This window comes from Balaenoptera musculus, chromosome 15 (genome assembly GCF_009873245.2).
Source record: "Balaenoptera musculus isolate JJ_BM4_2016_0621 chromosome 15, mBalMus1.pri.v3, whole genome shotgun sequence".
NCBI classification, from domain to species: domain Eukaryota; kingdom Metazoa; phylum Chordata; class Mammalia; order Artiodactyla; family Balaenopteridae; genus Balaenoptera; species Balaenoptera musculus.
Window position 1 is genome coordinate 11,825,376 of NC_045799.1, and position 14,220 is coordinate 11,839,595.

Below are 14,220 nucleotides of genomic sequence, written 5' to 3' on the forward strand. Positions count from 1 at the left end.
TCTAGCCCATCCGGGGTGGGGTGGGGATGGGATGGGTGAGGGGCAGGGGGCGGCTAGAGTGGTGGAGACTGCTTAGGTGGAATGTGGAGGAAAGGCCCTTCCAGTCCCCTCCCACCCCCAATCCCTCCTCTGCCACCGCTTGACCTCTCATCCTCACACTTTCTCTATCCCCATCACCCCTCCGTCCCCCCATATTCTCTTCCTTCCTCTTCCCCAAATCCCCCATTCCTCCCCCACCCCCCCGCGTAACCCCTCCCTCCCTGCACATCCCCTCCCTTTCCCCTCCACCATCCCTCCCGTCCCACCGCATCCCCTTCCTTCCCGTCCCCCGCACCCACATTTTCCACTCACACCCCTCCCACCCTTTCCTGGGCCTGGGGGTCGGAGCCCGTCCCGCAGAAGCGGAGCTGAGCGGAGTCTCCAAGAGCGACCCCACCCACCCCCTGGACCTGGGAGGGATCGCAGGCCCTGCCCCCGCCCGTAAGCGGGTGGGCGGGGGAGAGGGGGAGGGGCGTGGGGGCGGGGTCGGCTCCGAGGCTGGGCCCCCGTGGCCCCCGTGGCCCCCAAGCCAGCCCGGCCGCCTCTGGCGCTCCGCAGCCGCTGCCTGGTCGCCGGCCCTGCCATGTCCTGGGCCGTGGTCTTCGGCCTTCTGGCCGCGCTGCTGCTGCTGCTGCTGCTGAGCCGCCGGCGCACGCGGTGAGTGCCCCCCGCCCGGCCCGCCCCCGGCTCCCCCCACCCCGGCCCGCCAGCGCCGCCCCCGGCCAGACAAAGGGTCGTCTCCGCTCAGGCCCGCGCCCCGGCTGCAGCGAGGGGGTCGCCGAGCCAGCGGCGGGCCCGCGTCGGAAACCCCGCTCCAGTCCCGCGGGCAGGAGGGGGGTCCTCCTCCCACCGTCCCCTACACCCCCCGGGCGAGCCTGGAGGTGGGAGCCCAGGTGTCCGGCCGAAGGGGCTTCCGCGCTCCTCCCCGCCCCGGGGAGGGGGCCAGGCCCAGAGGGCTTAAAGAGGGCTCAGAGTTGGGGAGACGCGCGCGGGAAGGTGCAGGGAGAGGAGTCCCAGAGGGCTGCTCACCCACCGCACACACTCGCTCGGCCGGGGCGCGAGAAGCCCGGGCCTGGCCCAGAGAGCGGTGCCCGGGACCTGCGAGGGGGTTTCAGCTGAGAACCGAGAGTCACGGGTGCAGAGTGGGTGCGTGGACATGCTCGGTGTGACTCCCGGTGGAAGAAGCCCCCTCCCGCTCTTCAGCCTCTGCCTGGATCGTGCACCAACTCGGTGTCAACCCCCAGGCTTGCTCTCACCCCCATTACACAGACGGCAGAGTTGAGGCTGGGGAAGGCAGAGGCCCTGAAGGATGCCCTCTTACGGCCCTGGAACCACCTTCCACAGGATTCCCCGATCCGGACGCAGGGGCTGAGTAGGCTCGGTATTTCCCTCTGCCTGAGAAACTCAGGCCCACAAAGGGGTCTCCCTTCTGCTGAGGTCTCCTCGGGCGGAGTAGAACCAGAACCAAATGCCTCAGCTTCCTAGCCCCCAAGGTTCTCCTGCTCCATCGAGAATCTGCGATTTAGGAGAAAAGTAAAACTCATCCATCTCAAATCAAGGAGATGGCAGTATAGATCTTTTCCTTTTTATAAAATATTTTAAAAATTAATTTGAATTGCACAAGGAATACATTTGACTTAAGCATTTACCCCATTATAGATAAGACTGAAGCCCTTCTAACCACTCTTCCGACAACTCAGGACCTCTCCTGTTGATTAATTTGAGAGGAACCTCCCAGATCTTTTAAAAAGATTTTTTATTTTAGACTTTTTATTTTAGACTGGTTTTATATTTACAGAAAAGTTGTACAAAGAGTTCCCAAATACCCCTCACAGTTTCTGCTATTGTTAACCTCTTACATTATCATGGTACAGTCATTAAAACTAAAAAAACCAACACTGGTCTGTTACCATTAACCAAACTCCAGACTTTATTTGAATTTCATCAGTTTTTCCATTAACGTCTTCTTTCTGTGCTAGGATCTCATCCAGGGTACTGCCTTTGGTTGTCATATCTCCTCAGCCTCCCAGCTATTTTAAAAATTATTCTTATACGCATAGACATTAGCTCATAGATAACACAGGGCGGTGGAAGTGTGGGGTGTGTGTGTGTGTGTGTGTGTGTGTGTTTAAATCAGAGTGTCTGAAAATTCCAGAAATTTTCTGGAAACCTTTTATTTTTAAACAATGTGTTAGTTGAATTTCCACACAGTGAGTTCACGATATTTTTCTTCAACCTCTGGACACCTTTCCAGGTGAAACTTAACACCATACATTCAATCATTTGCCTGGAAAAATGAAAATGAAAAAGGCCACAGATAAGTTTCCTTATAGAGAAATAAATTATTTTTCCTAAGTTGTCAGGCTTTCTGGAAACTCTGTACAGAGTTGTTTTCAGACTGTACCTTTGCTGTTTTCACTCCAGGTTTTCGTTTTGACATCTGTCCATGTTGCTATGTGGAGATCTAATTCATTCTTTCAATCTTTTGCGTAGTATTCCATAGTATGAATAGGTGCAGGTTTATTTTTTCCCTTTTACTCCTGTCCCTATTGAGGGACTCAAGTTGCTTCCAGTGTTTTTGCTATTTCAGGCAATGTGCTGGGCTCATCCTGTAGGGCCTCCTGATCTGTGCTTTTCTCTGGGGCAGGTGCGGGCAGCCACAGACTACATGGACTCTGGGAGGCTGGGTACCTGGGTGCTTAGCATGTGGAAACTCCCAGCCTCCAGGAATAAGAACAAGTTGAGTAACTGCTCTCTGCCTCAGTTTCCCAATCTTTATGCTTTTTTTTTTTTTTTTTTTTTTTTGGCCACACCACACGGCATGCAGGATCTTAGTTCCCTGACCAGGGATCGAACCTGCGCCCCCTGCAGTGGAAGCACAGTCTTAACCACTGGACCGCCAGAGAAGTCCAGTTTCCCAGTCTTTAAAATGGGAATGATGATGGAATTGCCTGGCAGTCTACTGTTTAGGATTCCGTGCTTCCACTGCAGGGGGCACAGGTTCGATCCCTGGGCAGGGAACTAAGATCCCACAGGCCACACGGCACTGCCAAAAAAAAACCCCAACAAAACAAAACAAAACAGGGAATGGTGACGATAATAGTAGGTGAGAGTGGAATTGCTGGATTAGAAGGAATGTCAGACATTATTTTAGCTAATTCTTGCTGTCAATCCAGAGAGCTAATTTGTCTTTGAGGGTGAGTTGTTGATTTTTATACCTGTGGACAGCTTAGAAGTTTCACCAGGTGGGTACTGGGGAGAAGTGTGGGAATGGGGGTCACTGACAGTTGTGCAGGTGGTAGTGTGGACCCTGGGGGGGCAGAGTTGCGTGGACCCTTGGGAGACCCCACAGGGGCCGGAATTTAGGCCCCCAATCTCAATTTCTCCTAACTTGGAGATGGGGGCACTCTTGTTACCCCCATTTTACAGAGGAGAAAACTGAGGCCCAGAGAGGCCAAGCAACTTGCCCAGGGTCGCGTGGACTAAAAATTTGGGCTTCAGGAATTTTTAATTTTCAGAAAAAATGAATTTTCATTCTTCCCACACATTTTATTTGTGATCTGATTGCTCAAAAGTCTTAAACCACATGATATTAAGATAGTAAGAGATGCAGCTATGACCAGAAGATTCTTCAGGAACCACAAATAATCAAGTGTTGGAAAAAGAGGTAGACGAGACTGATGCCGTGTTGATGGCGATCCAAAGTTTGGGTCAAAACACGCGAGGCCCTGCACCTCCCACAGCTCATTCACTTCTCCTGATCAGCCCCTGAGGTGATGTCCATCACCCCACCTGACAGCTGAGGCTTAGAAAGGCTAAGTGACCTCCTTGAGGCCACACAGAAGTTATATTCTACATCTAGCTTGTTCCAAAATTCATGCTTTTCTCAATTAAAGGGTAAAAAAAGCACTACTTCAGTCAGTCAGTTACTCTTGTCTTTACGTCTGACCTTTTTAAAAAATTAAAACATTTTTAACTACGAAAAGTTTCAACTATACAGAAGAAACTAAAAGAACAGTATAAGAACCCCTTGAACCCATCACCTTGATTTGACAGCTGTTAACATATTTTTAAAAATTACAGATATCATGATATCTCAGCATTAAGTATTTCAGGGTGCATGTTAAAAAACAATTGTGACGCTACTATTCTGCCTGAGAATATAAAAGATAATTCTTTTTTTTAAAATAAATTTCTGCTATCTTTTTTTTTTGGCCACACTGCACGGCTTGTGGGATTTAGTTCCCCAAGCAGGGATGGAACCAGGCCCCTGGCAGTGAGAGGGAAGAGTCCTAACCACTGGACCACCGGGGAACTCCCTAAAAGATAATTCTTAATATCATCTAGTTCCCAGTCCAAATTCAAATTTCTGCCATTATGGCAAAGAATTTTAAAACCCGGCTCAGTAACCGTGAGTATTTTCTCCTGGGAAAGGTGGTGAGCAGGGAGTTAGGAGGCCTTGTGTTGGGACTTAGGAGTCTGACTGCTGTGCCCACTGGGGCTAATTATCTGCCGTGTGAGTATCAGAAACACCCTTCCTGCTTTCCGGGCCTTAGTTTCTCCATCTGGGCTCTGAGCTAGCTCATGCGGCTGGTCTCTCATGCCCCAGCCACTACACCAGGCTGAATGCGTCTGTCTTCCTCTTTGGGCTTGTGTGGCTGCTCCAGGGAGCATTGGAAGAAGTCTCCTGGGTGGGAGACCCTTTTCTGGGTGGCACAGTGGCATCAGATGAGGGTTCCTAGAGGCACAAGGGTCATTCTGGGCCCTTGCAGGATACAGAATTACTGGGAAAAAATAAATCTGTCTCATTCTAACATGCACTAACCAGAGGTCACCAAATAGCAGTCCATGACTGGATTCAGCCCCAGGTGGGTCTGATGTGGACCACACAGTACAAGGGGGGAAAACTAGGGGAGTCCACACACAAACCCCCAGATTTCCAGCTTCTCCTGAAAAATTGGAAGATCTAGCAACACTTGCCTGGGACTCAGTTGTAGAACCTGCTCTAAACCTTGCCACAGTCTCCACCACTCCCTATTGCCTCTCCAACATGCAGCTGTTCTATTTATCACTATACCTGCTCTACTGTTTTTTTATTATGCTGAGGAACAATTCTATGAATCTGTGTCTATTACAAAAACAGGAAAACAGAACCTAGAGCAAGGCAGCCACATGCTTTTTCTACACCATGAGAGGCAATGGGAGGGAAGAGCAGAAGAGGGTTAGGGAGACCCTTAGTTAGTGGCAGACAGCCTGTGGATGAGCCCTGGGGAGAGAATGGGTTAAACAGTTTAAACAGGCTCAGGTTGTTCCAACCCAGCTGGGCAGCAACCAGCCCCTCTGTTCCTCCATTAAATCCTCCTTGAGGCCCTGAATTGAGCTGAAACTACTGGACAGAGAGGTTGGGCAATCTACCAACACTGCACAGCTAAATGAGCAGCTTCTGCTCTGGGCAAGCCAGAATGCAGACTGTGTGTCAGGCTCTTGACCTGCATTAGCTCCCTTAACCTTCTTACGAGTCTGGGAGGCCGGTGCTGCTCATTGAGCACCAACTGTGTGCATGATTCGTTCATCTGAGACATATTTATTAAGCGTCTACTATGTCCCAGGCACTGTTCTAAGTGCTGGGTCTACAAGAAGTGTCTGCCTTCATGGAACTTCTGTCCAGAGAGGGTGTGATACTTCAAGGGACACAAAGGTGGTTGATATCCATGCATGACTTTCTCCCTGATTTTCTCAAAGGTACGAGTGGGAGAGAGAGACAGGACAGATGATGGGATTGGCGGTGGGCTCTGTGAGCAAAGAATGGGCAGGTTTTTGAGGAACCCACATGATAGGAATCAAAGCTCCAGGGGAGAATCAAAAAAGATGCCTTGGTATCTGAACCAGGAAGGGAAGGCAGCGATCAGCCGTGTGGGCAGGAGCTGGGGATGAGAGGGTCACGCCCTGCATCCCTGCCCCCCAGGGCCTGGCAGTGCCTCAGAACAGTGAGAGTGTCCATGAGGGAGGCTAGAGACCGCAGACCCCAAAATAGAGCCTCCTTCGCCCCCGCTGGCCTCTGGCTGAGTCACCCTGGAATGTGACCTGGGCCTGAATTGGATTCAGGGCCCCGGGGGTTGAAGGAGCCTCTGACACATCAGGAATCAGATGCCTGGGCTCCCAGCTTCCTGCCTTTGTCCGCACCTCCTTGGAAATTTTCAGGGGAAAGATGAATGCTGCCAGAAATAACACCAGGCTCGCTGGGGTGCTCCGGTGGCAGCCAGAGTCAAAGGCAGGGAAAGGAAGCCCCACCCACACCCCAAAAGGGGAAAATCTTAGGGGAAAATCTCAGGCCCTGCGTTTGGGAAGGTCGCTGAAACCTCTCTGTGTTTCAGTTTCCTCACCTGCAAAGTGGCTGTGCAGATGTCCACTTGGGGTGACTTGGGGCCAGCGTAGCATCAAGAGTGTGGGCTCTGCAGCCAGACCTGCCTGGATTAGAAACCCAGACCCTCCACGGTGGGCCCTCGGGCAAGTGGCTCAGCCCCTTTTGTGCCTCAGTTTCATCTGCTGTAAAATGGGCTTGATAGAAATACAATGCTTCCTTCCTCAAAGGATAACACAGTCAGGGCTCATCAAGTATCAGCCATTATTACCAAGCAAGGGCACCTTTGCACCTGGCATATAGCCGTTGCTCAAGAAATGGCACCCGGGAGTCATATTGGTCCTGCTTCTCAGACCCACCCCAGCTGCTCCCCGGTTGCCAGGTGCCAGGCACTGTTCTACAGCCCCCTTCATCTTCATCACAGCCCAGTGTGGTCAGTAGTGTCGTCACTCCTCTTTTACAGGTGAGGAAACAGGCGTAGGGAAACAAAGTCACACGGCCAGCAAGAAGCATGGCTGGGATTTGAAGCCAGGACGTGTGGTGCTAAAGTCAGGCTCATAACAACCATCCTGCCCTCCTGCCTCTTGTGCAAAAATCGCCGCTCCTGTGTCCTGTCTCTGGGCTCAGACCTGGACTGGGAGAGGGCTGGTGCACGCTGGGCTCCTCCAGCCCTGTGCTGTGCCAGCCTTTAAACGGAGCCTTCAGGAGAAGTGGCTCACAGAGAGGTGAGGGGAAAGGAAGGGTCTTGGCACGTCCCCAGCACCCCCTTAGAATCCCTGAGCTGCACCTTTGCGAGTGTCCTCAATGATGGGCTCAGAGGCAGGGTGGGAGTGGGGAGAGAGGAGGAAGTGGGTGGGGGGAGGCACTTCCTAATGCCCTCAACCCTCACCTCTGGTTCTGCTTCCATATTTCCCAAACTCTGGCCCTCAAATCTAGCCAATCTCTCTGTCCACCACCTGTTCCCCGCTTTGGGTTATGTTGGGGGACAGTCAGACTGAGGAGGCAGGAGGCCGTAGTGGAAGAAGGTAGACAGGGAGGGGAAGAAGGATGAAGGGAAAGTGGTCCCCCCTGGACTTCTGGGGATGGCACGAAACCCCCTGACCTGGAAGTGGAGGAATCGGATGCTAGGCCTGGCTCCTGGGGGATCACAGCCTCCACTCCCACCTTTATTGCTTTAGTCTCCTGACACATCTCCCTCCTGCCTCTCGCTCTTGCAACTTTTTTTTTTTTTTTGGCTGCACCGCGTAGCCTGCGGCATCTTAGTTCCCCGACCAGGGATTGAACCTGTGCCTCCTGCAGTGGAAGCGCGGAATCCTAACCACTGGACCACCAGGGAATTCCCTCTTGCAACCTTTTAAAAGCACAATCACATCACTTCCTAAATCCTACTTCAAACCCTCCAGAGGGTCCCCACCACACTTGTAATAAAAGCCAGACTCTGTCCTCGGCCACTGGCCCTCTTGGTCCCCAAGTCATTTCCAGTCTTTCACCCCCACATCCTCCACTCCCACCACAGCGGCTCCTGCTGTCTTGAGAACTTCACCAAGTGTGCTCTTACCCCAGGGCCTTTGCACTTGCTGTTCCCTCTGCCTGTAAGATTCTTCTCCCCGCTCTTCCTTCCAGTCTGTGCTCACATGGCACCTCCTTGGAGAGGCCCTCCATGACCACCTTCTCTAAACTAGCGCCTCCCCACTATCTCATATTGCCCTTCTTTTTTCTTTAATGAGATGTATTTCACATACTATAAAACTCACCCTTTTAAAATATACAATTCAATGGTTTTTAGTATAGCCACAGGGCTGTGCACCCATCACCACTATCTAACTCTGGAATATATTCATCACTCCAAAAAGAAAGCTGGTACCCATGAGCGGTCACTCTCCATTCCACCCTCCCCTCAGACCCTGGAGACCACGAATCTACTTTCTATCTCCATTGATTTGCCTTTTCTGGACATTCATAGAAATAGAATCATACCCTATGTGGCCTTTTGTGTCTGGCTTCTTTTACTCAGCATGATGGTTTTGAGGTGCTTCCAAATTGTAGCGTGAATCAGTACTTCACTCCTTTTCATGACTGAATAATATTCCACAGTATGAATACACCACATTGTGTTTATACATTCATCCGTCGGTGGATATTTGGGTTGGTTCCACTTTGGGGCTATTATGATTAATGATACTATGAACAATAGTGTATAAGTTTATGTATGAACTTATGTTTTCAATTCTTTGGGGTATATTGCTGGGTCATATAGTCACTCTTTTAATCTTTCAAGAAACTGCGAGACTAGTTTCCAAAGCAGCTGCACCATTGTACCTTCCCACTAGAAATACATGAGGATTCCCATTTCTCCACATTCTTCCCAGCACTTATTTTCATTTTTTTTTTTTAACATTATGGCCATCTTAGTGGATTTGAAGTGGTACTGCTTGTCGTTTTGATTTTCATTTCCCCAATAACTAATGATGTTGAGAATCTTTTCATGTGCTTACTGGCCATTTGTATATCTTCCTTGGAGAACTGTCCATTCAGATTCTTTTGTGCATTGTTAAATTGGGTTATTTGTCTTTTCATTGTCACGTTTTATCTCCTTTATTTTCTTCATCACACTTCTCGCTGTCTGAAATGATATTGCTTCTTTGTTTTTGTCTGTCTCCCCTTATTAGTTATGTAAGCCCTGTGAGGTCATGGCCCTCCACCTCATCTTCCCTGTTCACTCCTGTATCTCCAGTGCCAAGGACGATGCCTGCTTTATAGTTAATATTTGGTGAAGGTGTGAATGTAATATTGTGAAGCCCATTTTGTGATCATAACATAGCTCTCTTTAGCTTATAGCCCCTCCCTCAGAGGGTTTTAGGGGAGGATGAGATGAGACATTCATATATCAAATGCTTGGCCAAGGGCAGGGCCCAGTGCAAGTGCAATGTCAGTTTGAGTGTATTAGTTATCGCTTACTGTGTAACAAATTACCATATAGTTGGGAGCTTAAAACAACACCCATTTATTAGCTCACACTTCAATAGATCAGAAGTCCAGCACAGTGTGTCTGTGTTCTCTGTCCAGAGTCTTACAAGGCAGAAATTAAGGTGTTGGCCAGGCTGCCTTCCTATCAGGAACCTCCAGGGAAGAATCTGGCTGAATTCAGCTCCTTGTGGTTGTGGGACTGAGGTCCCCATTTCCTTGCTTGCTGTCAGCCAAGGTCCACTCATAGCCCCTAGAGGCCGCATGCATTCCTTGCCATGTGGCCCCTTCCATCTTCAAAGCCAGCAGCAAAGAATCTACCTTATGCCAAATCTCAGTCTCTTTTGCCAGGAAGATCCCTGCCCCTTGTAAGCCCTGTCCTCACCTGATTAGGTCAGGTCCACTAAGAAGAATCATCCTTTCTCAAAGTTAACTGTACCATCTACCTCACTCAGTTGTAGGTCATTGTAGGTACCTTAGAATTCCATCCACCGTAGTGAGCTGTAGATATGTTATTATAGCCTCAGAGGAGCCCCTCTGCTCTCACAGATGAGATTTTGACCTTGAATATCACACACAACCCTCCTACCCCCTGGCTGAGCTACCTGTACCCCTGGGGCATCCCCACAGGCCATGGGCATGGCCTCTGGCCTCCTGAGATACCTCAGATTCTGAGCTGGAGAGGGGCAGTCAGGGGTCAGCGATAAGGGCAGTTCTTCTACCACCTCCTGCCATCCAGCTATGCTCTCCAGCCTCACCCTTTCTCGGTGGGCATGAGAGGAATTGTGAGATGACCAGGACCCTGGTCCATGCTGGCTCAAACAGAGAACTCTGTATCCTAATACTACTGGGTTCTGGAAGGTTCTCCTACCTGCAGAGAGGTGACCACCTTAACTGGACCCCCCAGAATGTACCAACATCAACTGGTACTCCAGCTTCTGCTCTCAGCCCCCTGTGGTCTATTCCCTACTCAGCAGCCAAAAGCCTCTTGTAAAAACCAAAGCGAAATCCTGTCCCTCCTCTGCTTCAAACTCCAGTGGCTCCCACCTCACTCAGAGCAAAAGCTGAAGTCCTCAGAGCTGCCTACAAGGCCCTGCATGGTCTGGCCCCTGTTCCTGTTCCGGCCTCACCTTCTACTGTACGCGTCTTGTTCCCACATCCAGCCACCCTGGCCTCCTCACTGTTCTTTGAACACACCAGGCACGATCCAACTTAGGGGCCTTTGCCCTTGTTCCCTCTGCTTGGAAGCTGTTCTTTTAGATATCCATGTGGCTCCCTCCCTCACCGCCTTCAGGTCTTTGGTCAAATGTCTCCTCAGGGAAGCCTTCCTCTCCACTGAAAATCTCACGCCATGCCCCACACTCTTTGTCCTCTTCCCTGCTTCACCAAATGGTGATAAGTGCTGTGGCTTCTGCAGGCGACCTGGCGAGCCTCCCCTGGACCTGGGCAGTATCCCCTGGTTGGGCTATGCTTTGGAGTTTGGAAAAGATGCTGCCAGCTTCCTCACTAGGATGAAGGAGAAGCATGGTGATATCTTTACTGTAAGTGCCTCTTTTGCCTCTTGGGAGGGAAGGGGATGAGCAGCTGGGCCTATTAAACCTGGTGTTTACTGATTTCTTCAATACCCATCCATACACTAACCATCCAGTGGTCCAACCAACTTTCTATATGCCTATCCAACTGTACATCCAACATTTATCTAACATTCATCCCTTCATTATCCCTCTAGCATCTTCCCAACGTGCAGCTATGCAGTCATTTAATATTATCCAATACTTGGTGTGTTCATCTAACCGACCTCTATCCATTCATTCAACTTCCATCTGTCCCACGTCCACCCATCCATCTAACATCTGTCCTTCTGCCTATCTGCCCAATATCTAAGCAGCCTTCTTCCATCTTAATATCCATCCAATATTCATTCATATATTCCATTTCCATCAACCTCCATCTATCCACTCATTCGTCCGTCTTTCTAAATACCTATCCAAAATCTGTCTATCCATCCACTTATCCATCATCTATTCCTCTGCCTGTCTACCCAATTTATCCAGCATTCTTCCACTCATGGACGTAGCATCCACCCAACTTTCAACCATATAGTCAATTTCCACCAACTTCCATTCTTCTGCTTATCTGCCCATGTTTCCGTCCATCTGCCACTACCACCCAGCATTTGGTTATCTATCCTTTCAATATCCAATGTCTGTCCACTCTATATACATCTATTTATATCACTCATCCATCCACCTTCCACGTCTCCTTCTAACTTGGAAGTTAGAAGTGAATCCAACATTCACCCTTCAATCTGTTTACCCAGTATCCACTTAGCATCCTGCCATCCATGTACCCAACATTCATTCATACATTTAGTTTGCAACCAACCTCTAGCTGCCCATCCATCCATCTTTCCATCCAACACACATTCAGTGATCTATCCTTCCATTTATCCACCCATCTAACCATCCATCCAATAGCATTTTTCTTGGATATTGGCTTGTATTTTATAAGAGAGTTTGATTAACATGACTCACAGACCACATTTTGAAAACAGGGCTAAGGCAGTGGGTAGTTAGAGTTGTGTGACCCCCTCCACAGACATTTGAGGGAAAATGCCCTTACCTTTGTTGACTGCAGGATTACAGCTCTCCAGTGCTGTTTCCTTCCCGTCTTGAGCAGCATGTTACATACAGAGCTCAGCCTCCCAAAGAAGGTTTTGCTTTCACAGGCACCAGCATTTATCCAACAACATCCATCCATCCTTCCTTCCTTTCTTCCATCCATTTATCCACTCATCCATCCATCCACCCACCCACACCTATAATATATCCATTTATCCACCGACATCCTCCCATCCATCCATCTATACATTCATCCATCCATCCCATCCATCCGTCCATCCACCCAGTTCATCCATCCATCCATCCATCCATCCATCTGTACATTCATCCATCCACCCATCCATCCATCCATCCATCCATCCATCCATCCATCCATCCATCCATTCATCTGTACATTCATCCATCCACCCATCCATCCATCCATCCATCCATCCATCCATCCACCCATCCATCCATCCATCCATCCATCCATCCATCCATCCATCCATCCATCTGTACATTCATTCATCCACCCCATCCATCCATCCATCCACCCACCCGGTTCATCCATCCATCCACCTATGATGCACATACATCCATCTGCTGCTTCTGTGGGCAGACTCTCTCCTGGCTGCTGGAGATACGACATTAACCGAGATAACCACGGAAGATGCTGAAAAGTGAGGTGGTTAAGAGCATAACCTTTGGTTCAGAAAAAGTGCCGAATTCCATTCCCAGCTCTGCCACTTCTCAGCTGTGTGATCTCGGGCACATTTTATGCCTTATCACATTTCAGCTATAAATGGGTGAATGATGGTCCCTGCCTCACCGGGTGGTTGTGAGAGGTAGATGAGGGGGCATTGTCTGTTAAGTACCTGGTGGGGCCCCTGCCTGGCACGGGGTAAGTCGACCTCTGAGAACTGCTGTTGTTCATAGTCGTACTCCTCACTCCATCCCTTCCAACTTCCCAGGTGCTGGTGGGGGGCAGGTATGTCACTGTCCTCCTGGACCCACACTCCTATGACATGGTGGTGTGGGAGCCTCGCACCAGGCTGGACTTCCACGCCTACGCCGTCTTCCTCATGGAGAGGATTTTCGACGTGCAGCTTCCGCATTACAGCCCCAGTGATGAAAAGTCCAAGATGAAACCGTGAGTGGCTGCAGATGGTACCCATGGGTGGGCCAGGGTGGGCGATCGGCTTCTGCCCGCGTAGTTCAAGTCCTGTGTGAGCTGAGCTTGTTTCCACAACAGGTGTCTAGTAAAGACATTTCATTTTGTGAAAACAAACAAAAACAAAACAAGAAACAACCCTAGAGAATTGGGCTGAAGAAGAACTCTTTACTTCCCAAGAGGCAGCTCTGATTTTTAGTAGAAGGAGACCAGGGTTGGGGTCAGCTAGACCTAGATTCAAATCCCAGCTTTCCCACTGCCTAGCTTTGTGACTTTGGGCAAACCAGCCCCCCCCCCACCGCACCGAACCTCTGTTTCCACATCTGTCAAATAAAGGGAGGTGGTGGGGTGATTAATGTTTTTGAGTCCATACACTAGTAAGTGTCAGAGCTGGGATTTGAACCCAGGTCTGCAGGCTCCACAGCCCATTCTCCTCCCACCGAGATACTGAGGAAGTAAGACTCTGCATCCTCCCCTAAAGAGTGCACACGGTCTGATGGTCATCTTTAGTGATCTCTCTCCAGGAAGACTCACCTCCTGGAGTCAGGAAAAGCATCTAGAAGGCTGGGTTTTGCAGGACTGCTAAAGCTGAGGAAAGGCCAGCATCATGAGGTGAACATGGATGAGAGGCAATGCTCAGTCTGACCTTGGCTTTGTGGGGCAGCTTCTAGGAGTATTCCTGAGCCTGAGTGTCCTGGGTCCTGCTATTCTAGGGGTCCCATTAGCAACAAGAGTCCACAGTTCACTGCATCCAAACCCCCTACCCAGGGAGGATCCCAGTTTCCTCCAATGTCTACTCCCGAGAGTTTCTGGGCATTTCTCAAAAGCTGGCATGAGGTCTTCTGGGCATGGCTGCCACATCTATTGGGGGCTACTGTCTCTGTCAAGAACTAGTGCTTGGAGTGGAGTCAAGGGAACAGTTGGAGCAGGGTTGATCACTGTGTCAGCTCCCATGTATTAAGCACTTACAATGTGCCAAGCGCTACGTTAAGCCCTTCATACACATTATCTCACATGGGTCATGTCTATTGTTTTTCCAACAGTGAAACATCCCAAAGCTTTTATCACCTGGAAGTTCGCGGAAC

At 49.9% G+C, this 14,220-nt stretch overlaps 1 protein-coding gene across 1 annotated transcript in view; it reads left to right on the top strand.

The window, feature by feature from the left end:
• Window positions 1-540: 540 nt before the first annotated feature.
• The window catches only part of PTGIS (prostaglandin I2 synthase), a 42,550-nt gene continuing 28,870 nt past the window's right edge, over window positions 541-14,220 (top strand). Inside the window, exons 1-3 of the mRNA XM_036826232.1 lie at window positions 541-696; window positions 10,782-10,905; window positions 12,936-13,114. Of these exons, the coding sequence (XP_036682127.1) occupies window positions 623-696; window positions 10,782-10,905; window positions 12,936-13,114 (377 nt within the window). The 5' untranslated portion in view covers window positions 541-622. The remainder of the gene's footprint in view (window positions 697-10,781; window positions 10,906-12,935; window positions 13,115-14,220) is intronic.